Genomic DNA, 27,948 nt, shown 5'->3' on the forward strand with positions numbered 1-27,948 from the left:
TTGTTCGCGAGCCAATCAGGGGGACGCGGCCCGCCAATCCCAACAGAGGCCCTCAATCCAGGCTTCGCCATCACCAGGGCAACACAGGGAGCGAGCGAGGCCGAGCCCCAGGGCGAGAGTTTTTAAAACAGTTAAAGTGTAACCCGGGCAATAAGCAATACATCGCGATCGCCGTGACCTCTACTGCTTCGACATGCGCACGGTGCTCATGGTGGCGGAGAAGCCGTCTCTGTCTCAGTCCATAGCAAAGATCCTGTCGCAAGGTGACCGCTTAGGCCCCCGTTCACTCGCCATTGCGGTTCTCATTCATTTCCCACCGCAGGCCACGGTCCTTATCCGCTGCTGGATGAAGGTCTACACCACCGGCCGTGTTGTCGGTCCTAGCCGTTTGGTCGTACCAGCGTGGGTTCGGTGAAGATAGGTGGTGGTGGGGGGGGAGTTGTGGTGGGAGTGAGCCCTGGGGATTGCCTTAAACTCATTCAGATGACACTCGCCACTGATGTTAGCCGTGGCTCGACCGAGTCGCGCATTGTGCCATTGCAAGCAGTAGCCACGGTGTGCATGTTGAACTTCTGTTCGCGCCGCGCGTAGCCGACCGTGCCAGTCGAGAAAGGTGCGGGGGCAGAGGACGACATCAAGTCCAAAAAAAAAAGTGTTTCCACTGCTGGATGGAGGACTACCCAAGGCCGTGTTGGCCGCTGGGGTTGATTGACCCCGACTTAGCAAGGCTGGTCAATGTTGACGAAGCGTGATAGGGGGAGCGATAAGACCGCTTCGGATATCTCTCGCCATCGATGTTAGCCCTCGCCGGGAATCGAACTCGGGTTCGCAGGGTGTTGGTGGGGTTAGTGCGCTAAACGCTCCAACTCGCCATCGTGTGTGTTGTTAACTATCCTCAGTTTAACACGTAGGCTTTCGCGACCAATATTATTCATAGATATTATGTTAACTATCCTCTCTGTTCAGTACGTTTGATACTACAGCGTTAACTATTAACACTACATTCGCTACTATGGGTACGGTACAGAGGTTGTTCTCAGGATGCACTTGTCACAGCCATAATAACGTGGAATGTCTACACTACTGTCGTTATTAATATGCCACGCGTAATCGCATCCATCAGCGAGTGGTGATGCAATTGGTTACACATTGCGCTACGAACCCGGCGACTTGAGTTCAGTTCCCGGCCACGGTGAACATCAGAGGCGTATGATATCTGAACCGGTCCCCACCCCTTAACCATCACTACTTCAGAATCCTCACACAGACCACCGTGGCGAAGTATGGCCAAACAACCTCTCGTTAAACGTAACTCCGTCAATACATTTATAGCCGCAGGTTTAGCTATTAACGCTACATTCAGAGCCGTCCATTCAATGGTTATTCCGTGGATGGACATGTCACTGTCATAGGAATGTGGCATTTTCACCACTGGCTCTGGAGATGGACACCTCGGCACACTGGTTTGAGTGGGGAAACCTTGCGTCCCTTCATTTTGATTACATTCACAAGAAAGGATGTTCAGAGGTGTGGCTGCAGAAAATATTTTTTTACTTATCGTGACTTGCTTACTTTTTCTCTCTTTTGCACGCCTATCGTTTTTTTTGTATTGTTGTAACTCGCTGATCCACCTCTACTTGGACGTCTGTGAAAAAGAGCTTAATATACTCATCAGATTCTTCCAGGAGAAATATATGTTCTGAGATTTCCCCTCGGTGCTGGGTCAATCATACCAATATTGTAGGATAAAAATGAGTCCATTTGGCTTTCCAGGGAAAGTAAGTAATGTTCGTATTATTCTTTGCTAATAATAATGCTATTTATTTCCGAACCGCTCCGGGTCATCTACTTCAACCCGCGCTAACCACCACGGTGAAATATGATCAACACCCTTGGAGCATTGTGCCCTTGTGTGCATGTATGTTGAACTTATTTTACACCATACGTAGCCAACTGTGCTAATTGGAGATGCGGGGGGAAGGACAACAAAACCAAACACAAAAAGCAGTTCTAACTAAACGAGTTTTCCAATCTAGCTTTAACAGTGCGTAGCTCCAGTTGCTTCCTAATATCGGAACGAAGAGCGTTCCAGACGTCCGCAGAGGCGCATTTAAAGAGCGCGCGCGCGGCGGTGACCGTCTTTTGTTCGATGGCCAGCCACGAAGCCGCTGCGAGGATGTTGTCTTGAATTGTGTTCCATGGTGCGCCGTTGGCTGTCTCGCAGGTAGCATGACGTCGCGCAAGGGGCTCAACGGTGCGTGCTCGGTGCACGAGTACATGGGCACGTTCCAGGGGCAGAGCGCGCGCTTCAAGATGACGTCCGTGTGCGGTCACGTCATGACCCTCGACTTCATCGGTACTGGCGCCGTGTTACGAACGCCCGTGCCGACGCGTGCTACGCGCCCGACACACACCATGCCGATGCTCGCACTGCACTAATACCCACATTGCGCTAGTGCACGCCGTGCTCTAACACATGCTATGCGCTAATGCCGATTACGGTGGTTTTTTTTTCTGTGGAAGGTTTTGCTGTTTTTTTTCCTGGATTTTTTTCTGTCGCCCGTAGTCACTTTAAGATGTTTCTTTGTTCGTGTTTTTGTTTGTTGCGGTTGCACCCGAGTCAAGAGCCGCATGGTTCACAGGGCTATACCTAATAAATGAAACAGAAACTGAAACAACCCACTGCGTGCTGGATGAGGTTAGTCTGGAGTCTCGATGAAAGCACAGCAACTCCTGTGATGCACTCATGTCTTCGTAGTGGTGGTGCTGGTTGAGGTGTGTGTTCGCTTGCTGCACTTGCCCCCACAGTACATTTGGTCTATACGGGGGATCTTTGCGTGTCTTTGTGTGTTAGGCAAATACAACAACTGGGACCAGGTTGATCCTGCAGAGCTGTTCAGCAAGGCTCCTACAGAGAAGAAGGAAGCAAACCCCAAGCTCAGCATGGGGAAGTTCTTGCAGGTGATGACTTGCATACATATATACATTAACAATTTACATGTCCTTGATTAAAACTAGGTGAGAGCCAATTTAAGATGTGTAGTCTGTTTTCTTCAAGCGAAATTCTGTTGTAAAGATCAAGATGAACGCATTTTTAAAAAACCACCTTGGGAGTGATCGACCCAGAACATATTTCCTCACCTGGGACACCACATTCAGTGCAGTCAAGAAATTCAAAGTGATTTTATGCTCAAATGAGCATTGGGAGTGTACTCATCTCCTGTAGGCTGACGTCACCGCGGTGAAGCCACATGGCCGAAGGGACGGTGATGTAATTCCTAAACAGTGGGTTTCAATGTAAGTCAATAGGCGACCCATCTTCCGGACAATTCTGGCAACGAAATGCAAGAATCTCTCCTGGAAGATTGTGGCTCCCATTGCTTTGTATTGCATGTTATTTTTGTAAAAAAAATGTGGATGTAAAACGTTTATTCGGAAGGGGCAACAATTTTGCAGCAATGTCCTCGCTAAGAGAAATATTTATTTTTCAATGTTTTTTTTCATCCAACGTACCGTTTGGGGGAATCACAGCGCCACGGACGGATACTTGCGCGTTATACATCTATAGATGGCGGCGTGATTTTGTGTGTATGTGTGTGTGTGTGGGACGTAGATCGAGGGCAAAGGATGCGACTACGTGGTGCTGTGGCTGGACTGTGACCGAGAGGGAGAGAACATTTGTTTTGAGGTGAGGTGGCTTTACACGTGGTCTCATTGTTAAACACAGCATAATCCAGCAGTGTAGTTATCTTTAAAAGTGTTAGTGTTGTCTAATTAGTTATGTCTATGTAAAGAAGCATTAAAGAGATGATTGCTCAAAATCAGTTATTTTTAATATATAAAGTGAGGGAAAAAAGTATTTGATCCCCTGCTGATTTTGTACGTTTGCCCACTGACAAATGATCAGTCTATACTTTTAATGGTAGGTTTATATGAACAGTGAGAGACTGAATAACAACAACAAAAATTCAGAAAAACGCATGTCAAAAATGTTATAAATTGATTTGCATTTTAATGAGGGAAATAAGTATTTGACCCCTTTGCAAAACATGACTTAGTACTTGGTGGCATAACCCTTGCTGGCAATCACAGAGGTCAGACGTTTCTTGTAGTTGGCCACCAGGTTTGTACACATCTCAGGAGGGATTTTGTCCCACTCCTCTTTGCAGATCTTCTCCAAGTCATTAAGGTTTCGAGGCTGACGTTTGGCAACTCGAACCTTCAGCTCCCTCCACAGATTTTCTATGGGATTAAGGTCTGGAGACTGGCTAGGCCACTCCAGGACCTTAATGTGCTTCTTCTTGAGCCACTCCTTTGTTACCTTGGTTGTGTGTTTTGGGTCATTGTCATGCTGGAATACCCATCCATGACCCATTTTCAATGCCCTGGCTGAGGGAAGGAGGTTCTCACCCAAGATTTGACAGTACATGGCCCTGTCCATCGTCCCTTTGATGCGGTGAAGTTGTTCTGTCCCCTTAGCAGAAAAACACCCCCAAAGCATAATCTGTCCACCTCCATGTTTGACGGTGGGGATGGTGTTCTTGGGGTCATAGGCAGCATTCCTCCTCTAAACACGGCGAGATGAGTTGATGCCAAAGAGCTCCATTTTGGTCTCATCTGACCAGAACACTTTCACCCAGTTGTCATCTGAATCATTCAGATGTTCATTGGCAAACTTCAGACGGGCATGTATATGTGCTTTCTTGAGCAGGGGGACCTTGCGGGCGCTGCAGGATTTCAGTCCTTCACGGCGCAGTGTGTTACCAATTGTTTTCTTGGTGACTATGGTCCCAGCTGCCTTGAGATCATTGACAAGATCCTCCCGTGTAGTTCTGGGCTGATTCCTCACCGTTCTCATGATCATTGCAACTCCACGAGGTGAGATCTTGCATGGAGCCCCAGGCCGAGGGAGATTGACAGTTCTTTTGTGTTTCTTCCATTTGCGAATAATCGCACCAACTGTTGTCACCTTCTCACCAAGCTGCTTGGCAATGGTCTTGTAGCCCATTCCAGCCTTGTTTAGGTCTACAATCTTGTCCCTGACATCCGTGGATAGCTCTTTGGTCTTGGCCATGGTGGAGAGTTTGGAATCTGATTGATTGATTGCTTCTGTGGACAGGTGTCTTTTATACAGGTAACAAGCTGAGATTAGGAGCACTCCCTTTAAGAGTGTGCTTCTAATCTCAGCTCGTTACCTGTGTGAAAGACACCTGGGAGCCAGAAATCTTTCTGATTGAGAGGGGGTCAAATACTTATTTCCCTCATTAAAATGCAAATCAATTTATAACATTTTTGACATGCATTTTTCTGGATTTTTTTGTTGTTGTTATACTGTCTCTCACTCATAATAAAGGTTTTTGGGTTAGATCGCGTTTATTTATAAATGTGTCGTAACCCTCCACCACCCGACACGGCCAATCAGCAAAAAAAGTGTCACGTTGACAAAAGACAAATAATTCACTACTTCAGCCCACCGGTGTGTTGAAGAGTTAATCCACATTTACAGTTTGAGTACGACGTTTCGCTGGTAAATACTTCCAGCATCATCGGGCAATTCGCCAGAATGTCTCTCACTGTTCAAAAAAACCTACCATTAAAATGATAGACTGATAATTTCTTTGTCAGTGGGCAAACGTACAAAATCAGCAGGGGATCAAATACTTTGTTCCCTCACTGTATTTATACCGCCATTTATGAACCCCCCGAACTAACCAGCTGACTTTCTATGAGTTAATACTTTTTTGTCAATCCACTGCTGGATGAAGGCCTCCCCACACTATTTTACCTTGCCTCACCATGCTGGCCAGTGCGCGTTGATTAAGGGAAGCGGTCTCAGGACCGGTTCAGATGTCACTCGTGAGTGATGTTAGCTGTGGCCTGGAATCAAGCTCGGGTTGCTGGGTTCACAAACCACTGCAGCATCACTCCACCCCAACCCGCTATTACATCCATAGTGTTAATGAACTTGGGGGACGGGGAGGGGGTTTCGGGTGATGACACAATGTTTTGCGCACTCCGCCACAACTCCTGACAAATTAGTTTGATTCCTAGCCATGGCCAACGCCAGTGACGAGTTATCCCTGCATCAGTTCCTAGGTCTCTACGCTTGACTAGCGTATGTTCATATAACCTTTGAGACAGGCACACCGTCATTGCGACAGTTAATTTAATCTGTCATCGACGATTCGAGTGCCGCGTTCGATCAATTGATTGATCGGCGGTTCCGTGCTCGACAGTAGTTTCTCACCACCGCCTCCCAACGGCGTCACACCCCCTGCCACCCCCCCCCCCCCATCTCACCCATGGCTCGGCAGGTCCTGGACGCCATCGCGCCGTATCCAGTGAAGCGTGGCTCCGAGCAGGTGGTGTTCCGAGCCAAGTTCAGCGCCATCACCGACACGGACATCCACAACGCCATGAACAAGCTGGCCGAGCCCAACCGCTATGAGGCGCTGGCTGTGGACGCTCGTCAGGAAGTGGACCTCCGCGTCGGATGCGCCTTCACCAGGTCTCGGCGCCAGCTGCCACGTAGGCGTCGCAAGTTGCCGCCTTCGCCACCGTCGCCGCCACTGTTGACATTCGGGGGGCGGGGGGTGCACGGGGGGGATGCATTGATGATTGGATGATGTCTTGTGATCAGAGGGGTGTACATGGATTTTTACTAATTGGGGTTATGAATTTGCTGTGCCTTCAACACGCACGTCTTGTTACCACAGGTTCCAGACCAAGTACTTCCAGGGGAAGTATGGCGACCTGGATGCGTCGCTCGTCTCGTTTGGGCCGTGCCAGACGCCCACGCTGGGCTTCTGCGTGGAGCGACATGACCGCATCCAGTCGTTCAAACCTGAGACATACTGGGTGCTACAGGCCAAGGTAGAGCAGACGTACTGGGTGCTACAGGTTAGAGTAGAGGAGACGTAGTCAGTGCTACAGGCCAAGGTAGAGCAGACGTACTGGGTGCTACAGGTTAGAGTAGAGGAGACGTAGTCAGTGCTACAGGCCAAGATAGCAGAGACGTACTGGGTGCTACAGGCCAAGATAGCAGAGACGTATCGGGTGCTACAGGCCAAGGTAGAGGAGATGTTACTGGGTACTACAGGATAAGGTGAAGATATAGTATTTGGACCCCAAAATCACGTTAAATGTGAATTTCGGTGACTGACGCATGTCTGCTTGTTATGCATATGGGTGCGGTGGTACACGTGTGTACATGTGCTGATTTGCACACGTGTGTGTGGTGGCACGCAAACACGCGTATAGGTGAGCACGGCGGCGGGCCAGGCTCTGACTCTGGAGTGGGAGAGGGGCCGCATGTTCGACCGGGAGGTGGCGCAGACTTTCCTCGCCATGGTGCGGGGAGCCACGGTGGCCAAGGTACAGCTCAATCTTGATTTGAAGCTTTCGTGACTGCAGGAATCCACACTCGAGAAGATGGATTCACATTGAGCAATCATTGGAAGGATGTGATAAATCGCGTTAAGTTTCAACTGCTATGATTTTCACTCACCCACCCGTGTGTGTCTTGTTGTCCGATTACTACAAGTCCATTTACTTGATAATTTCTCCAGCCCCACCCGTCCATGCACGCCACAAACCCTCCCCCTCTCCCCTGTAAACCCGTACAGCCAAACTCCTCCTTCCTCTCCCTCCCGTGCCTAACTCCTACAGCCAAACTCCTCCTTCCTCTCCCTCCCGTGCCTAACTCTTACAGCCAAACTTCTCCTTCCTCTCCCTCCCGTGCCTAACTCCTACAGCCAAACTCCTCCTTCCTCTCCCTCCCGTGCCTAACTCCTACAGCCAAACTCCTCCTTCCTCTCCCTCCCGTGCCTAACTCCTACAGCCAAACTCCTCCTTCCTCTCCCTCCCGTGCCTAACTATCTACAGCCAAACTCCTCCTTCCTCTCCCTCCCGTGCCTAACTCTTACAGCCAAACTCCTCCTTCCTCTCCCTCCCGTGCCTAACTCTTACAGCCAAACTCCTCCTTCCTCTCCCTCCCGTGCCTAACTCCTACAGCCAAACTCCTCCTTCCTCTCCCTCCCGTGCCTAACTCCTACAGCCAAACTCCTCCTTCCTCTCCCTCCCGTGCCTAACTCCTACAGCCAAACTCCTCCTTCCCTCCCGTGCCTAACCCATACAGCCAAACTCCTCCTCCCCCCCCCTCCCGAAGCCACAACAGCGGAACGTTTTTCTCACCTGAAGACGGCCGCTTGTGTTGTGACCGAAACGTCGTGTTTTCTTTTATTATTTTTTTATCTACGTGACTTTACCGAAAGAACCAGAGAGTAAGGTACAGCTCGCTTGCCATTTGCCACTTCATAAATTGGCGTACGAGCGAAGGTCGCCGTGTGTAGCATACGACAATCCCTCGTTTAACGCGGTCGTAGATGCGCTTCTGAAAAGTGCTACGTTAAGGGAGATGTGTGTTGAGGTGAAAATAATTTCCTCATAATGTAACGAAAAAGTTTGACGTGATACTATGTTCCACGCACTCACAGTAAGATAGTGGGATAAATAATTAAGGGTACCCACCGTGTAACTGTTATTCTGCATACTGTATCATGCCGCTCAGCCGCGCAGCTCAAGAAAGTAATTTCTCGTCGATTGCACTGGGGGGACAATGGCGGCCGGGCTTGGTGCTGGCCACCCTCCGCCTCGTGTGCGGTGTTGGCCTTCATAGGTGCTCGCTAACAGCACTTGCCCCAACAGTCTGTTAAAGGCTATACGGGGGGGATCTTTGGCTCTTGCCTTTGTGTGTGTGTAAGTGTGTAATAGTCTGTCACAGGAGATGTTGATTTTAACTTGGGCTCGGCGTGGGTCAGGTGCTGTCCGTGACTCAGAAGGAGAAGGTGAAACAGCGTCCGTTGGCTCTCAACACGGTGGAGATGCTGCGCATAGCCAGCTCCTCTCTCGGTAAGGGAGTCGCTGATCGCGATCGACCATGGACGGGGAACCTTCCGGAATGGGGTGCCATGGTGGCGAGATGTTAACTGCCTCGCTTGGTATACAGGAGGTTGTGGGTTCGATCCTGACCCTGCCGCCTGCTGTATATTTTGAGTTTGCACGTTCTCCCCATGGTCGCGTCGATTTTTCTCCGGGTCCTTCAGTTTTTAGCTCCACATTTAGAATCAACAACATGCGTTTAGAGTATTTGTCTGCTATAAATTTCCACATGATAAGCGACTTTGTTGAGCTATCATTTGTGGCCAGGTTGCTTCCGAAAAAAAGGTAATGACTCAGTGGGCCTTATCTGGTAAAATAAATCGTTCGGTTTACTTCATTCTTCACTGTCCGCGGCTTCGTTTCACACGGCCCGCAGTCGCACGAGGCCTACCGCTTGAAAAAGAGCCCCTTAAATGATATTTACCCCTTACTGCAAGAATCCTATCTGCACTAATTGGGTACGAGAGGGGAAAGTTTTATTCAATTACCCATCTGTAATGGTGAGTGGGGGGGGGGGCAGGTGGTGGCGAGAGTGCGATAACGCTCGTAAAGATGAGCGTTATTGAACGGAACGTTTGTGTGAATAATAGATACTCTGGTCCAACGTTTCATAAACAGTGGTGAAAATGAGTGCTAAGAGGATGTTCAGTGGGAAAAAAATATATTGGTCACGATTGATTCGAGTCACGTGAAGCGATGCGTAAATTGCTATCCTTTAGCCCGGTGTTCTTCACTTATTTTCAGTGGAGGGGGGGGGGTCACTTTCGCCAATAAGACATCAGTGCGACGGCCGTCACACTGCCGACAAGGGGTGTTTTCACATTTGTCTGTTGTCCGGGGGGGCCCGCACGTCAGGGACTACATCAAAGGCCACCGGCGGCCGCTGGTGGCCCACGCGCTCCTTGCAGTGGAAGAACACTGTCATAGGAGCTACTCGCTACCCGCGCTTTCCCCATCAGTCTTGTAAGCCTACACGGGGGATCTTGCGATGAGGAACACTGCTTTAGGAGTTGGTGGCGCGTGTCTGTTGTGCTCATCTCTCCGTGCGTCATGCGAGGGATGGGGCCTCAGCACAGCATGCAGGTGGCGGAACGGCTCTACATCCAGGGCTACATCAGCTACCCGCGCACGGAGACCACCAGCTACCCCGACAACTTCGACCTCAAGGACGCGCTGCGCCAGCAGGCATCTAGCCCCTTCTGGGGGGACTTGGTAAGCCCAGCGCCGGCCGGATAAGCACTCCGCTCGCCCCACCTCTGATTAGCATTGTTGGCTATGTACGGTGCGAAAGAAGTTCAACATGCATGCATACCTCACCACCAGCTCGTCCAAACTCGCCTCAGCTCGCTTGGATTGTTTAGATTATTTTGCTTTTATAAATTTCGTCATAATGGGCCACTTTGTTTAGCTATCGTTTTTGGCTGGGTCGCTTCTGATAAAGAAGCTAATAGCTCAGTGGGCTTTACCTGGTAAGATAACATTAGTTTAGTTTCATTTGTATATATATATATTTTAAGTGATTTGTTTACGTTCCCTATTCTTTGCACTCCTTTCGTGTTTTTGTATTGTTTGTTGTTGTAACGTTCTGATCTGCCGCGACTGGACACCTTTGAAAAAGAGCCTTATAGGTCATCGGATTCCTCCAGTATGCATAGATATTCTGATTCTTATTCTGAACAGCATTCGCCCCAACAGTGTGTGAAGGCTATGCGGGGAACCTTTGTCTTTTGAGTGCGGTCGCGTGCGTTTGCCACCCACAGGTGAGGGCCCTGCTGGCCCAGGGCCTGAACAAACCTCGCAAAGGGAGCGACGCTGGCGACCACCCTCCCATCACGCCCATGAGGGCGGCCACGGAGAGCGAGCTGGGTGGGTCTGCGCGCGTGCGTGCGCGCGTGCGCAACAAACCCAGGGTCCAGACGGCACCGCTGAGACCATGGGGCTCAAGTTCCGGCTTTCAGATGCCTGTGATTAAACCAGCTCAGTACGTTAGTCAATAATCGGTTTTGTGGCCGTAAAGAGAGATAACATTTATATAATAGGCAGTATTTAGGGCACAGGGAAAGGCCGGAGAGGTTAAGAGTCCCATCTATGTGCTGTGAAGGTCCATTGCTTGTTCTTTTTAGGGCCATATTATTATTGATGAAGGTGTTTAGTCCTTTTTGTTGATTTGGCTCGTGCACCAATGCTAATGTAGCAGCAGCATCGCCACCAAATTAAAAAAAATCGTTAAAAACCAGGTTCTCAAGTGTGGTGAGTTGAGCTGATCATTCCCCAAAGACTGGTATAATTAAACCCTATCATAACGTGTTTTTCTGCACTTTAATTTAGCTAAATTTCACTTCTCAAAATTGAGAATTTCGTGACGTGGCACGTGCTGGAGTGAGTGAGCGATTGAGCACCTAAGTGGGTGAGTGAGCGAATGAGTGACTTATTAAGACAGTGGCTGAAGGAGTGAGCAAGCGAGCGCCTGAGTGAGTTAACGAGTGAGTGTGTGAGCGAGTGGACAGTTGACGAGCGAGCTACAACCGATCGTGTGAGCGTGCGGTTTTTAATCACCGGACGTATTTGTTTTCTTACAATCGCCAGGTGGTGATGCGTGGCGTCTGTACGATTACATCGTACGGCACTTCATCGCCACGGTGAGCGAAGACTGCCGCTACCTGCTCACCACCATCACGCTGTCGCTGGCGTGCGAGACCTTCCACTGCGTGGGCAAGACACTCGTGTCGGCCGGTACGTCGGTGTCGCCGGAGCTTGCCGGAGCGTGCCGGCCAATGTTGGCTCCCCTGTGTGTGTGGTGCTGTGGGGTGTGCAGTGGCGCGGTGATTAGCGCGTTGCAACGAACGCGGCAACACCAGTTAGATTCCCGCTCACGACCAACATTTCAGTGATGGAACGTCTGAACCGATCATGGGCCCTCCCGCTTGGTCAGCGACTTGGCCTTAAATTAGTGACTGGCGTGGTACTTAAACATCAGCACTGGGGAGACAACTAAAGGCGGCTGTATGAATGTATGTGTGTTTAACTTCTTTCACACTGTACCTAGCCAACCGTATTCATCGAAGGTGTGGGGGATTTGGTGTTGGCCACACCAAACTCCTCGTGCACTGTTCCGGCCGAAATAGGTGCTCGCTAACAGCGATTACCCCACAACAGTTCGTTTGAGGCTATACGGTGCCGGTGGTGGGGGGTGTGGATCTTTGTCTTTTGTGATGCCGTTTGACCGCGCAGGCTACACAGAGGTGATGCCCTGGCAGGCCATCCCGCTTGAGGAGAGCCTGCCGGCGGTTGTGGCCGGAGATGAGCTGCCGGTGGACAGCGTGGCGCTACTGGAGAGGCAGACGGGGCCGCCGGACTACCTCACCGAGGCCGAGCTCATCACACTCATGGAGAAGCACGGCATTGGTACGACACCGGCACAACGACACAGAACCTCCCTCCCTCGTCGTGTGCCGTGCTGGCCTTAACAGGTGCTCGCTAACAGCACTTTCCCTAACAGTTTGGTGCAGGCTATACAGGGGATCTTTGTCTTTGTGCGTGCTCATCCACGGCACTCGCGGGGTAGCGGTCCACGCAGTGCAATGAAGTACAACACAAAGCGATACAACGCATCCGTCAATAGCACTATGTCCTTAACAGAAAAAACAACGTATTTGTTGCGCTAAAACACCTCGATTGCATACCTGCCTTCATTGACACTGAATAATCTTTAAAAACTCTACACATTTGCCAATAGTAGAAAATGTATGGCCCTTCTGCAGTGCACACACGGAGGCTCGAGGGGTAGAGTGGCCTCTCGGTGTGCTGTGGCGAAGGGCCATTGCCAGAAACGTCTCCCATTATTTATTTCACACAAAGTGCTCGCCACAATTTAACCGCAATACCTCGCTGATCTCGTTAAGGGGCATAAACCATCGCGCGTACCCCAGTCGTCCGAGCAGCAGCAGCGGCTTTTGGCTGGCTGTCGAACAAAGACGGTGACCGCATCGCGCGCTTTCACATGCGCATCTGCGGCCGTCTGGAACGCTCTTGCTACCGATATTAGGAAGCCACTGGAGCTATGCACTTGTAAATATATATTGATAACTAATTTCTTTAGAACTGCTTTTTTATGTTTAGCTTGTTGGCCTTCCGCGCCTCCGATTAGCACGGTGGGTTACGTACGATGCTAAAATAGTTCAACATACATACACGCACCATCATGACGCTCCCAATAATTTTCAAAGACAATGCATATTATCAGCACATGTTTGTTTGCATGTTTTGCCACAAGCATGTGTAGTTAATGCAGACTTGATGCCTTGCAAACAGGTATCTGTTTGGTGTTTGAACATCTTAACACGTCCTGTTTTTTTTGCGAGGAAGGGTAAAGCCTATTCTTTCGTAGGGATAGAGTCTAACAATAGTCACGTAGAAGCTATAATTTCTCCTTCGTCCTAACAGGCACCCCGGCAATGGACCTCGACTCGCACTTGCCTTAACCTTTGACGCCCCCCCTCCAACTCACCCTGCCCCCCTCCCTCACCCCACCCCTTCTCTGCCAGGCACGGACGCTAGCATACCCGTGCACATCAACAACGTGTGCCAGCGCAACTACGTGACGGTGGAGAGCGGTCGCCGCCTCAAGCCCACCAACCTGGGCATCGTGCTGGTGCACGGCTACCACAAGATCGGTGGGCAACCTCGCCGCCACCTCATCGCCCTCCTCACTTCCGAACACTCGCCTCATCCCTCATGCGACCTCGCCTCTCCCTCACCTCTCACTCCGGTGGCGAAATGTTGACTGCCTCGCCTGGTGTACAGGAGGGCATGGGTTCTGTTCCTGTCACTGACGCGTGCATATTTGGAGTTTGCATCTTCTCCCGGCGATCGCGTGGATTTTTCTCCGGGCCCTCCGTTTTTTTCCTCTTCACATTTCGAAACGTGCATTTAGGGTAATTGGCTGCTGTAAATTTCCACACGATAAGCCACTTCATTGAGCTATCATTTGTGTGGCCAGGTCACTTCTGAAAAAGAGCTATGTAGTTTAGTTCCATTACGCCGTCTTCATGGGAACGTTGCCTCTCCCTCACGACCCCGGCTCTCAATCTGACCTCGCCCATCTCTCGTCTCTGCCTCGCCACTCCCGCACTCCACCCTCACCCCTCCCTCTTACCCCACCGTCACACAAACCTCTCCTACACTCACCCTTCTCCCACCTGCACTGTAATCTCACCCTCACCACCCCCTACTAACTCCTCCCTCACCTGCAGTCGTATCTCATCCTCGGCCTGCTCTCACCCGTCCCACACTCACTCCCTCCCTCACCTGTGGTCACACTGATGTCACCCCACCGTCATCCGTGCCCACCCTGCCAGCCTCATTTCCCTCTCTAACGGGCCGTGTCGCTTCCTGATGTTAGTTGCGCGGAGCTCGGCTTGAACACTCTCAGCGGACATTGGATTTGCATGCCGCGCAAATCCACTCCATCATCCCTTTTAGCACGATGGCCAAACCCCCACCGCACACCATTAGTCTTCGTGTGCATTCAACAATCAACCCGTGGCCTTTCAAAATGTTCCTCCTTTTTACCAGATTGTTTTTGCCAGTGTTCTCATCCGAACGTTGTGTGCGTGTGTGCGTGCGCATACCTGCGTGCGCGCCATCGTCCGACTTCCACTCGTGGCCATCGCCCGTGACGAATGTCCGAACCCGTGCTGGGCCTCCCCTACGTTGAGTCGGCCTGAAAAGAGTACCTCGTGGGGAGACGGGAGGCGGTCGGGCGTGCTGCTGGCCACCCGCTTCCTCGCGTGCCGTCGTTCATAGGCGCTCTCTCGCAGCACTTTTCCCAAGAGTCTGTGAAGGCTAATGTGTGGTTGTGCAAACGCAGACCCGGAGCTTGTGCTACCCACGATGCGGGCTTCGGTGGAGAAGCAGCTGAATCTGATCGCCATGGGCAAGGCCGACTTCCAGGCTGTGCTGCAGCACACGCTCAGCATCTTCCAGCGCAAGTTCCACTACTTCGTCGACCACATTGCCGGTGCGCGCTGTCTTACTCTAGTCATCGCCGCCATCATCATCATCATCGTCGTCGTTCTCACAGTTGTCATGAGCTTGATCGTCATCCGTTATTTATTTCGTCATCATCATCAGCATCGTGGCCTTTTCATCACCCTTAATGTAATGATTATCGTCACCCTCCTCATCGTCATGATCGTGGTCGTCATCATCATTGTCATTAGTCGTCATTGTCATGATCATTATCATTGTCATCATTGTCATCATCATTATCATTGTCATCATCATTATCATCATTGTAATTATAAACCTTACACTAATCCTTGCTTGGCAGACGTAATTGAGCTGGGAACATGGGAATGGCTCTCTGTGCGTGTGTGTGTCTGTACGTGTCTGTATGTGTGTGTGTGTGTGTTTTCATCTGTGGGGAGCGGTGGCGCAGTGGTGAGCACGCTGCAGTGTGTAAACATCACCACTGGGGAGACAAATGTGGCCAGGCATGGCGTTGGCCACCCACTCCCTTGTGTGCTGTGCCGGCCTTCATAGGTGCTCACTAACAGCACTTGCCCCAACAGTCTTTTAAAAGGCTACACGGGTGGTCTTTGCCTTTCTCTTTGTGGTGGAACAGGCATGGATGAGCTGATGGAGGTCTCCTTTTCTCCGCTGGCCGCCACTGGGAGACCTCACTCGCGCTGCGGGAAATGCCGTCGCTTTATGAAGTACATCCAGGTCAGAGGTTGCCCTACGTGTGCCGTTGTAGTAGGTGCGGGGTGAGGTGGTGTTGAGTGGGTGTTTGCACAAGCAACTCTCACTTCTCATTCTCCGTAGTAGTGGGGTTGGTGTGTGTATCCTTCACTCTTCCTCTCTTTCTGCGCGACCTCACACCGCCCTTGTCAGACGCTCGGAATCCCGACGCGCCGTTCAACACGAGCTCACGTCCTCCTCGTATAGCACCACCCAGTGCCAGTAACGGTCAAAGCTGTCGTCGCCCGCTCGTGCGTGGCGCGTCACGTGACGCTGCTGGCTCGCGGTTGCGGTGAGGGGGGTGAAAAAGAATCCTCTCCGTAACTCCGCGAATCTTGAATGCGCGGGGGGGGGGGGGGGGGGAGAAAAAGAGGCTTGTCTCATTTGAAATTGTGTCCCGTTACACAGCCGCGATGAAGCTACGTGACGTGAGCACGCGCCCTTTCCACACCGCGCTCCGTGCGCCCCCGTAAAACGTTCTCTTCCGTGCCGCCAAAATGCCGTCGTCAGTGGAGATAGCGTGCACTGGAAGGACCCATCAAGCAATTTTTGTGATTTAGGTGATTTATCCAATTGGCCGCGCTTGTTCAAGACACCAGCGAACAACGGTCGTAGCGAGTACGAACAGCATCTGTTTAAGCCCGCGCGCGTTCCAAAATAGAGCGGTTGTATCTTTATTCATCACGCGCAGTCAGCGAAGGACCGTTGCGCCAAACGTGTGACCTCTTGCGACAGCATTCGCATGAACTGCTCTTGCTGTCATACGCCGGCGTCTGGAGTGATTTTCTTTTTTTATTCACATGGATCACGGCGGGGGTGTGCGAGGGGGGAGGGGCGACCACCACAGGGGCGGTGCCATTCCTTTTGAGGATCGCAGTCCGCTTGGGACGTCGACGGCTAGCCCGAAGTGCACACTCTGCTGCAGGAGTTTTGAGCATGCAGGACGGGGCAACGGTGTCCAAAAAGTGACACAGCCGGCTCCCCCGGCAGACTAAGCTCTCCATTGCGAGGAGACCGCTCTCGTAGATGCAACGGTTTTCAGCTGTGACCAAGTCGATGCATCGGGATGCCAAGAAAGGCGTCTTTGGCATCGCACGTGAGCATTCAAAGAAACAGCCTCTGCTAGCGCCGGGAACCATATCTGCTTCGGTGGCCACCAATGCGCGGGATGGAATGCACGATGTCGTTGTGGACCTCGAGACAAAATCGGAACGGACGCTAACATCGCAAGCGCGATAAAGCTATGGTGCTCGTTACAGCTGATGGCAAGTAGAAATCTCCAACTTAAGAATTCATACGTTAAAAATGTTTTAATAACTTCTACCAATAGACGGCGCTAGTGCTTTCATGGCTAAAGTATATTACAGGCTTTAACCCATCTGCGTAATTGATGGTCACAGCTTTCTGGTGAATCGGAATCCCGTTGAGATCCACCAGAATGGATCGTCAAAGTGCTTGGTGCGTCGGCTACCGCTGGACGTTATTGGATGATAATGAACAACGCTATTGCAGTGTGCACGGTTGGCTACATGCGGTGTTAAAGAAGTTAAACATTCATACATACGTACGCTCTCTGTTTGTGGGTGGAGCGGTGGCACAGTGGTTAGCGCATTGCGATTATGAATCCATTAAGCGACCCGGTTCGCTTTGCGGCAACGGCTAACGTCAGTGGCGAGTCGTACCTGCACCGGTCTTGGGTAACTCCAACTTCTCCTTTCCTCCACTGCACCAAACCCGTACCTTGCCGGCATGGAGAGGTATGGTCAAAACAATACCTTTGATCGATCTGCCGTGGGGAAGCCCTTATCCAGCAATGGATTGATAAAGAAATTGCAAATCAGCATTTGTGTTATTTTTATTATTGTCTATTCCTCTTGCTGAACAACTTAGATAAGATACCTCATACACCACTGTATATGCAAATGCTATGACTACGATCCATTGCTTCGTCAATTCTCGCCGATCGGTCAGCTCGTAAAATATCAATCATAGACGGCGCCTTATTCCGATTTGCCAACGTCGTTATTTCTGCACAATTGCACAGCTCGATGCTTTATATCGGGCTGTGAGCTGGCCAGGAGATGGCCAGTACAGCAAGTCGATTTTTCAAATCCACCCCCCGTGTGGAGTTTTTTGAGTGTTGTCCCCCTGCGTGTATTGCACGGTGGCTTTTTCCCACCACCATGCGGTCTCACGAAACGGAATTGGCCAAACAGCCCAGTGTAGCAAGACCCACCTAGAGTTGGGGTCTTGAGACTCGGCGAGGCTTCCCTGGATAAATCAATGATCTTATAATTATAATTTTGTTTTCACAATGTCGCGTGACCTGATGCTTGTCACCTCTGGTTTGCTATCCTTGCACGTGCTCGCACTCTCTCTCTCTCTCTCTGTGTATTTTGCTGGCTGCTGTGCATTACTGGCCTCAGGGCATTCAATTAGCAACTGTAATTACAAACATATAGAGTCACACTGTGCAGCTGCTAATCATGCAAATTAAGCCAGATGATGGATGGTGTTTAAGCAGCGGGCGGAGGGACGCGCGCTTTGGAATTGCGCTGAGAGGAGGACACGGGTCGCTGAGCGATCGTGAATCAGACGAGAGAAGCGAAACGGGGCCTGCCGGTGGGGTCGCCTGTTCCGCGCCCGTCTCCCGGTGCGGGCGGCAGTTGCAACGATGGTGCGGGCTTTCCAAGTGACACCGCAGTTGGTCGGCGGGTGGGCGGTCGTGTGTCCGGCGGGGTAGAGCGTGGGTAGTCCAAACGTCTATCATTTTTAATAGCCGGGTCGCTTCTGAAAAATCAACTAAGAGCTCTCAGTGGGCTTTACCTGATGAAGCTAAAAATAGTTTGGTTTTATTTGTATATATTTTTTAAGTGATTTGTTTACCTTTCCTAGACCTTTCACCCATATTGTGTTTTTTTTTATTGTTTGTTGTTGTAGCGTTCTGACCTGCCTCAACTGGACACGTGTGAAAAATAGCTTAAATTTTCTGATTCTTCCGAGACGTCTGCTCAGTGCGGAAGAATTGGCCATAAATATCTCTGAGAGGAGGAGGCTGTCTCTCGGGCTCGCTCCAGTGAAAACCTATCCCTCCAGCATTGGCCACCACGAGCGAGCAATTGCAGGGCTGCGCCTTTACCTCTTGTGTTGGTCGGTGGTTGTGATGACGTCGACGTCACGTGATCTCTCGTAGAACGACGCCACTTCGCCTGTCAGAACCACAACACCTTCCTCCGTTCCTCATCGGGATGAGCAATCATAGCCCCACCCCATCCTAATAGCAGACCCAAAGGCCCTCTCACAGACCAGCTGCTGAAGTAGTCACCTTGTGCCACACAGGGCACAGCTGTCACTTCGGGGGGGTTGCCCTTTGCAAAAAAAACCGTGGTGAGATGGAAGCGGCCTATCGCCGGTCGAGCTCGCTCTTGAGACACGTTCGATCAACATCGAATTGTTATCACCACTCCCTTCTCTTCTCCGCGACTGCCTCTCCCCCCCCGCCCCCCCGCTACACTACAATCTCTGCCGCTCCCAACTCCCTCCCCCCCCCGCCCGAGCAGGCGAAACCGAGCCGCCTATCGCGGGCAGAGCTCGCTCTTGAGATGGCTCCAGGAGGATGCTCTGTCAACATTCAATCATTATCATCACTCCCTTCTTTGTTCTTCTCTGCGACCGCCTCCCTCCCGCTACGATGTCTGCCACCCCCTACCCCCCACCCCCCTACCGCGCAGGCGAAACCGAGCCGCCTGCACTGCTCGCACTGCGACGACACGTACAGCCTACCCCACGGCGGCGCCCTGAAACTCTACAAGGAGCTGCGCTGCCCGCTGGACGAGTTCGAGCTGGTGCTGTGGACGTCCGGGCCTCGCGGCAAGAGCTACCCACTGTGCCCCTACTGCTACAGCCGCCCACCCTTTCCCGACATGAAGAAAGGTGGGCGGGGGTGGTCATCGTTCCCCCCCTCCCTCCTTCACTTCCCACCTAGACAACCCCCCCCCCCCCCCCCCCCCCACCATGCCCCTCGGGTTAGAGCATTGCCCTGCAGTGGTTTTAGCAAATGTGGTCAGTGCAGCTCCCAATATATCTTGATATATTTAAGGCTGCCTTGAAAACTCACCTCTTTAAATTGGCCTTTACCCCTAGTTTTGGTCAATTTATCCTGGTTCTGTTTATTTCCTGCTTTCCAAACAGGGTGGTGCAATGGGATCTGCGGATGAAATGCGCCTTACAAATGTAAATTCTTATTATTGTTGATGAACGGGTACCAAGAAGTAGCTCTGTAATATCTGTTTCACGGCATTTACCAACACGACTGGAGTCTTGGGTGTCGTGGCCATGTGGCTCAGCGGTGGATGGGTGGCTGGGTGGGTTACAGAGAATGAGCCCATCGCTGGTGACATCATGTGTTCAAATCTGGGTATCAGGCGGTCCGTAGTGGCCGTGTCGGAGGCGCTGAGGCGGCTGTCTGGATCTCCGCTCACGCTAGGGGCAAGGGGAGTAGCGGCATGCCTGGGTGTCTTGCTCTGTGCTATCGTTTGTGTCCTCCCTCCGCTCCCTTTGTGTCTGTCCGTCTGTGAAAACATCTCCGTAATCCTCCTCCTCCTCCTCCTCGTGCCATCCTCGTCGTGTCCTCCGTGTAATCCGTCATCGTAATCCTCTGGGTAATCCTGCCCCGTAATCCCACTTACTGGGCTTCCTTCCCTCTTCCTCCTGCCCCTCTCTCACCATCTCCTCCTCCTCCTCCTCCTCTCTCCTTCCTCCATCTCCCTCCCTGCCCCCCCCACATCCCTCCCTCGCTCTCCCCTCATGCCTCCCTCCTACTCTTCCCTTGTCGCTCCCATCCTCTATATCTCCCTCCTCCCTCCCTCCCCCGCTGCAGGCATGGGCTGCAACGAGTGCACGCACCCGACGTGCGCCCACTCGCTGCTGGCGCTGGGCGTGGGCCAGTGCGTGGAGTGTGAGGCGGGGGTGCTCGTCTTCGACCCGCTGTCGGCCCCGCGCTGGCGCATGGTTTGCAACCGCTGCAGCGTGCTCGTGCACTTCTTCGCCGGCGCCCTGCGCGTCAAGGTGGTGGCGGCGGCGGCGGCGTCATCGTCATCGTCGGGTGAGCGCCTGTGGTGCCGCTACTGCTGTTCGGAGACGAGGACGAGGTGCCACGAAAGAATGGAGGGGTGGATACGGGGGGGGGGGGGGTAGATGTATGGGACTGGGAGAGAGTGGGGATAGGCGGGAGACGCAGAGGACGGGTGGTAGACGCAGGGGACGGGCGGGAGACGCAGGGGACAGGCGGGAGACCCAGTGGACAGGTGGGAGACGGGGACAGGTGGGAAATGCAGGGGGCAGGCGGGAGACGCTGGGGACAGGCGGGGGACCCAAGGGACAGGTGGGAGACCCAAGGGACAGGTGTGAGATGCGGAGAGGGAGACAGACGTGCAGATTCAGCGACAGATGCAAGGAGAGAAGCAGATGCAGAGACAGATACAGACATATGTAGATGTAGACACAGCAGGGATAAATGCAGACAGATACAGGTACGTGCACGGTTGTCGAGACGTACTGGGACAGAGAGAGACAGACACAGGGATAGACAGGTACGGGACAGACCCAGGGGCAGGGAGGGACAGGGGGGACAGACACAGTGGCGGCTAACATCGGTGGCGAGTGAATATTTGAAGCGGTTCTGGGCCAGCGTGTGGTGAAGTACGGCCAAAAACAACCCCCGTGACTGACGTGGCACGGAGATGCCTTCGTGCGGCAGTGGATTGCTCATGGCTGACGATGCTCTATGTAAATACATTTTGGCACAAATTAAAATACAAAATCGCAAACATTCCAATGACCCCATCCCGTTAAAGATTAACGCCGCGGTGTGAATTCACCGTCCTCAACATCCATGCGCCGTCCCCTCCGCTCACAGCGGATGTCAAAAGACCACGCGACGTCACTCGCAAGAGTAGCCCGTTGCATGGCCGGTGTCACGTTTCCCAATTTTTACGTCAAAACGACGTGGAAAATTACTTGAATTGTGATCACGCGTGGCAGCGACATCGCCGCCTGCTACTGCACAAAGAGCTTGGCAGGATCCTCCCGGGTAAGAAAATGGAATCGCAATAATAATTAGTTTTGCTTGAATTATGTTATTCACGTCACATATATTTCCCCTTGGCGTTATCGATAGAGCCATTGATTTCCCGACTTCACTACCCCCCTCCGCATCGTGGTCCCACTGATGGGAGAGATCGCTGCTCAATCATTAAACCTTAATTAATTTAACCGACGGTAATTGTCTCGTAAGTTAACCTGTCAAGTGCCCGTTTAGCATTGACATTGTGTCAACCCTCTTGCAAGGGCGACCTCAAGAACAGAAAGTTCACCGAAACGTTTTGGTGGGGAGGCCTTCATCCAGCAGTGGATAGACCATGGCTGCTGCTGCTGCTGCTTATCATGAATACGATTTGTTAGTATTGGTTGACATAACTCCCACAGCCACTAGAGGCACTACGCATTCACCGCAGCATTAAGAACGTGAAGGCGACTCGACGCATTCTTCAGGAACACTTCAGAGCACTAGACGAAGGTCCTTTACGCGAAACGTCACCTATTATCGAGTTTTCTTTGAAGGCCACACATGCAGACAGAGACAGTCACTGCATCGCGCACTTTCAGATGCACTTCTGTGTCCGTCTGGAATGCTCTTTCTTCCGATATTAGGAAGCCACTGGAGCTATACACTTTTAAATCTAGATTGAAAACTCATTTTCTGAAGAATTATTTTCATGTTTAGTTTGTTTTCCTTCTCCCGCACCTCCGATTGGCAGGGTTGGCTACGTACTGTGTGAAAGAAGTTCAACATACAGTACATACACGCATGCGTGTGTGTCGGAGCTAGGCGTGCAGGATCTTGCGTGGCAGGATTGTGGGAGGAGGTAAAGGTGCGGTGATGGCTTGCGGTGGGGGGTGGGCGGTGGGGAGTCCTTCATCCTTGGCTGACGACGACTAACATCACCCGGGTCTTTAATTTCCACTCAAGATCAGTTTGTGCTCTTTATAACTCGCGCAGAACCCCCAATCAGGCGGCAGATGGATCTGAACCTGTCACGTCTGCGCGACTTTGGCTTCACGGCGGGTGCAAGTGACAGCTCGGCTATCCAGCTGCCCGAGCGGCGCTAAGCACTCGCGTTTATTCGACATTGATTAAGTTCGGTGGTGGAGGGTTACGACACATTTATAAATAAACGCGATCTAACCCAAAAACCTTTACTATGAATTGATTAAGTTGCTGCTCTCGTCCGTTGTTTGAGAGATAAAAACACGTTGGTGGCCGCGAGGACCTGACTAGTGCGCGGAATGTTAAACGTGACGGTGTAAGTGAGGGAAGTCTGCGTGTGGCAGAGTGGGGAGTACAGTTCTTTTTCAGCGAACCCACCTGGCCACAAATGATAACTCAACGAAGTGGCCTATCATTTGTAGCAGCCAAATACTTTTTGAACGCAGGCTGTTGATTCCAAATATGGAGGGGGAAAAAACTAGGGGACCCGGAGAAAAATCCACGCGGCCATTAAGAGAGAGAGTCACGCAAACTCCAAACATACAGGGTCAGGATCAAAACGCGCGACCTCCGGTATACCACGCGAGGTAGTTAACACCTCGCCGCTGCGGCGCCCCCCAAAAATCTCATCAGCATCATGATCACCATCACCACTCGGCGGCGCTGTAGAGGCTTGCCATCCTGCGGCGCTCAATGGATGTCGCCGCCGTCGCTGTTACAGGGACGCAGGCTCAGCTGGACCCGCCGGACGTGGAGGATTGTGCCCGCGCGGCGTGGGCCTGCGAGTCGTGCGAAGCAGCGCTCGTCCAAGTCGAGTACCCGGCGGCGCCAGCCGGCGCCGGCAACAACAACAACAACAACCAGCAACAGCAGCCGGCGGCCGCCGGGGCAAAGGTGGTGAGGTCGCCGCTGCCCGACGGAGCGACGCGGCACGTGGGCTGCGTGTTCTGCGACCCCGTCTTCGAGCCGCTTGTGCAGTTGAAGCACGCGCGGGCGCAGAGGGCGCGGCGTGGTGGGGGCCGGGGGGCACCGGCGGGAGCTGGCACAGTGGGGGGCAGGGGGGGAAGGGGTGGGGGCGGAGGGGGGTTCCGCGGGGGCAGGAAGCCCAGGGATAAGATGGCGGCGTTGGACGCATATTTCGTTTGAGGTGGTGGTCGTTTCCGAGTGTGTGTGTGTGTGTGTGGTGCCCGTGTGCCTGCGTGTGTGTGTGTGTGCGCGTGCTTGGCTAAAATGCAGGAAGTTGGCACAGCGGAGCGCACAGGTGGTGCATCTGCCAGTCATCTCAGTCAGTCCACCCATGTCAGCCGGGTCTGTCCCGTGATGTCTGCCAGTGAGCCTTTGACACTTCACGATGCCTTAATTTGCAAGAGTGAACCTGGGTTTATCAAAAGTACCAAAGCATAGCAAATCAAAATCAGAACTAAAACTAAAAGAACTGCACTCTTTGGTTCTATTGGGTAAAGTCACGTAGGTGAAAATAAAATAACAAAAAATCACGACGTTTCGGCCACAACACAAGCGGCCTTCATCAGGTGAAGGGACGAGACTGTCTGGACCTGTCTGCACCTACGTGACTTTACCCAATAGAACCAAAGAGTATGGATCCTAGCAGTCACGAAAGCTTTAAATCTAGAATTAAAAGAACTGCGTCTATCGCGTTTCGAGGAATAACAAAAATATTGCAAAACATAATTTCCCAGAAGCGCAAATCTGCTCGGGAAGATTTTCCTCCACACTGAACACAGACAGCACAATATTACAAAACTTAAGCCGCGGGAAACATTAATCAGGAGATATATGGTGACTATAGTACCATACTAATATGTGAACAAACACGGACGTGTGACGTCAAATGGAATTGCAACTCAATTCATCGTAAATAAATCGCAGCTTAGCATCAAATTGTGATCGAGGTGTTAGGGTAACCAATGGGCGCGTTTGAAGCGATGGGATTCCAGGCAGTTTTTTGGTGCATTGGCAGAGAGAGAGAGAATATGAGTGGAGACCCGTGCGGGTGAATTGGTGGAAAAACGGAGCGTGTTGGTGGTGGGGGGTGAGGAGTGGATTTTGGGAAACTCAGTAATGGCAAACGTTTCTTGAAATTCCGCTAATTCACAGCACATAAACAGAGGAGGTACCTCTCTGGCCTCTATATGTGCTATGAAGGAGGACCACTGCCAGAAACGGCGCCTTATTGTATGCTCGTTCACATTAAGGCCACACGCAGTGTTGTTGACAAATGTGTTGGCTTGCTTTTTTTGAGTGTGTTGTTAACTGGGCTTATGCACCACTGCCAACGCAGCAGCAGCAGTATAATGTGTTTAATTCCGAATGATCATTCGTGTCGTTATGGAGAATATTAGTAGCAAAATAAACAAGCAGATAATTCTACTGCAGCACATCTACATAATGGGATGTGGAATAAAAAAAAACACTTTTATATGTGGAGGGACAGTTATGTAAAGCAGGCGAAATATCTGCATGTTTATTTAGTTCCTGATTTACATGTTGGGGGTGGGAGTACTAAGGGAATGTTGAACTCGAATCGTTTTATGCAACTGAGCCCTTGGCCTTATCACGAGTTTCGTCGTGTTTTGCTGACTGCAGCTTGGTTGCGATTGTTGTTGTTGTTGCCGAGTGTGGTTGCGTGGGTGATGCAGCGCAAGAGTGTAGTTTCGAAGGTGGCGTTGAGACCACTTTATTCACCGGAGGAAGAGACGCGATCACGTTCGGCGCACGACAGCCCCCCCCCCCACCTCCGCGAAGGCGCCCGACCTCGCCCGCTTCTCGAAAGTCTCAGCAGGTTTTTTTTTAGCCTGGCGAGTTGTCACTCAGATGCGTGACCAACCACTTAGGGGGGGGGGGAGCTTGCCATGTCCGGAATAGAGGTTTTTGTTTTGCGTCAGATCGCGTGAATATGAAAGAGTCGTTAGAGCCGCCACCACCTGACACAGCCAATTAGTAAGGTTTGTCACGTGAACAGAACGTGCCAATTCGTTACTAGTACAGTGCACCGGTGTGTTGGAGAGTAAACCCACAACATTTACAATTGGAGTCCCGACGTTTCACCAGTTATTACAGCAAGCATCATCAGGCGGACAGCCAGGTTTGTGGAGAAATCCTCCTGTTATCGTTCTTAAATAGAGGGATATAAATGTGATGTCGCCACCTATGAGCCAATCGGGTGCAAAGGCCAGAGGGGATTGGGGGAGTTAATGTATGCATATAAATAACAATGTATATCCATTACACACGGCAAGCCCTGTGGCTTACCATGTGTTTGTAGGTGTGGGGCTTCTCTTGTGAGTTGTGGCCAGGAGATGGCATCGCTGAGTGTTGTGGGGGGGAGCTGTAGCCTTGTGGCGGTGAGCACGCCACACTAGGAACCCCGGCTACCCAGGTTCGGATTCCCGCTCACGGTCAACACGCACCATTGACGATTATCTGAAGCGGTCCTGGGCCTCCCCTAGGTCGACTTAGCCTGAAATGAGCACCCGACACGAAGCCAAACTCTCGCGAGTAAATAGAACTGGAGCCGAACATCATCCCGATGTAGCCGGGACTCCTCGCTGAACAAGAGATTTGAAGTTCGGTGGGGCCCTTTGGGTGCCGCCAGTGATCGGTGTTACAATGGAAGCGGCATTACATGAGTGTGTCGATGCTGTCTCTCTATGTGTTTGTAGTTATCACGGCGGTTTTACATTTTACTGCCACCAGAACTTTTATACAGCTCCGTGGTGTGGGGGTGCGAGCTGGGATGTGGTGAGAAAGTGTACGAATATTAAGACATCAAGTCGACAAATGACCCTTTTGCAAATGGCTTTACACGTTTAATATTGTACATAAGAACGGGGGGGGGGGGGCGAAATTATCAATAAATATTTCAAAACCCCGTAAACTCTTTCTCCGTCTTATGAAAGATGGTAATGTTTCTATCGTAGTTGTGCGTTTCACGGTGCGTAATGTTCGAGCCGGGATATTCGAACCTTGGTTATATATAATTATCGATTTTTCTAAATGCCGACTCGTAGTGTAATGGATGCACTTGGCTTGTCATCATTATCATCATCTGTGTCCCAAGGCTTTAATCTCCACCCAGAAGAACTCTTCACCTCGCTCATTAAACCACTCAGACGGTCACAGGACGCGTCTCTTCATCGCCACTGGAACATCACTTTCCTCCCTGCGAGTGACCTCTCTGCGTGGAGATCTGTGGGGACGTGTGGACGACACTGGGAGTCTGGTGTGGTGGTGGTGGTGGTATAGGGAGCGATTGCCCAGTGGGTTAGCGCGCTGCGCTACGAACTCGGCGACCCAAGTTTTATTATCCCCTCACGGCCAACACCGGTGACGATTGTTTGAACTGGTCCTGGGCCTCCTCTACGAGATCGGCTCAGCCTCAAATGAGTACCGGGTGCCGTGTGTAAACATCGCCACTGGGGAGACGAAGGCGGCTGGGTGTGGTGCTGGCCACCCACCCCTTAGTGTGCCGTGCCGGCCTTCATAGGTGCTCACTAACAGCACTTGCCCCATCAAAATATAAGAATAGGTTTCCCTTCTACGTGGTGGTGACTTTACCGAAAGAACCAAGAATATGAATCCCTGCAGTCACGAAAGCTTTAAATTTTAAAAAAATGAAACGGGTGTTAAGATGTCAGAACACCAGACTGAAACCTTTTGCAAGGAATCATGTCTGCATTAACCACACACAGTACTTGTGGTGAACATGTCATAAATATTTTTTTAAGAACTCCGTAAACTCTCCGTTTTTTTTTTATGAAAGATGGTCATGTTTGTGTCGTAGCAGCACGTTTCACGGTGTGTAATGTTCCAGCTGGAATATCCAAACATTAAAATGCTCTGTTTTTGTTTGCATGTTCACCACAATTATGTGTGGTTAATGCAGACATGGTTCCTTGCAAAAGGTTTTTTTGTTTTTGTTTTAACATCTTTACACCTATTTTATTGCCAGAAAGGGTAAAACCAATTCTTATATCACTTGCCCCCAACAGTCAAGGCTATACGGGGGGGGGGGAGTCTTTGTTCTTTTGTGGTGGTAGATGGAAGGATTTCTCCAGATTGCAATGGATCTCCAGTGATGTTTCCCCATTCATTTGCAACACCCCTACGTACTATCTCCCTGCTACAGCACGCGTAAATCCCACCAGTCGGGCGTTCCCATAGCGCACGCTACGCTCTAGGGGGCGCTGTTGCAGTGG

General features: G+C 51.4%; 1 protein-coding gene across 2 annotated transcripts; it reads left to right on the plus strand.

Moving 5' to 3' along the window:
• Window positions 1-2: 2 nt before the first annotated feature.
• TOP3B (DNA topoisomerase III beta) lies at window positions 3-27,579 on the plus strand. 2 transcript variants are annotated; one of them, XM_032967453.2, is made up of 18 exons: window positions 3-263; window positions 2,225-2,356; window positions 2,855-2,961; window positions 3,614-3,688; window positions 6,315-6,508; window positions 6,717-6,873; window positions 7,261-7,374; window positions 8,820-8,910; window positions 9,998-10,152; window positions 10,701-10,806; window positions 11,527-11,673; window positions 12,172-12,345; window positions 13,485-13,613; window positions 14,810-14,959; window positions 15,566-15,666; window positions 19,413-19,614; window positions 20,561-20,785; window positions 23,451-27,575. In XM_032967453.2, the coding sequence occupies exons 1-18, from the start codon at window positions 194-196 to the stop codon at window positions 23,873-23,875; spliced, it is 2,754 nt and encodes a 917-aa protein (XP_032823344.2). In that variant the 5' UTR covers window positions 3-193; the 3' UTR covers window positions 23,876-27,575. The 2 variants fall into 2 exon arrangements, with proteins under 2 accessions (XP_032823344.2, XP_075928691.1); XM_076072576.1 differs by lacking the exons at window positions 3-263; window positions 2,225-2,356; window positions 2,855-2,961; window positions 3,614-3,688 and having other exon boundaries at window positions 6,365-6,528; window positions 23,451-27,579.
• Window positions 27,580-27,948: the final 369 nt, after the last annotated feature.

This window comes from Petromyzon marinus, chromosome 38 (assembly GCF_048934315.1).
Source record: "Petromyzon marinus isolate PM22_M1 ecotype Great Lakes invasive population chromosome 38, UKy_Petmar_22M1.pri1.0, whole genome shotgun sequence".
In the NCBI taxonomy this organism is placed as follows: Eukaryota; Metazoa; Chordata; class Hyperoartia; order Petromyzontiformes; family Petromyzontidae; genus Petromyzon; species Petromyzon marinus.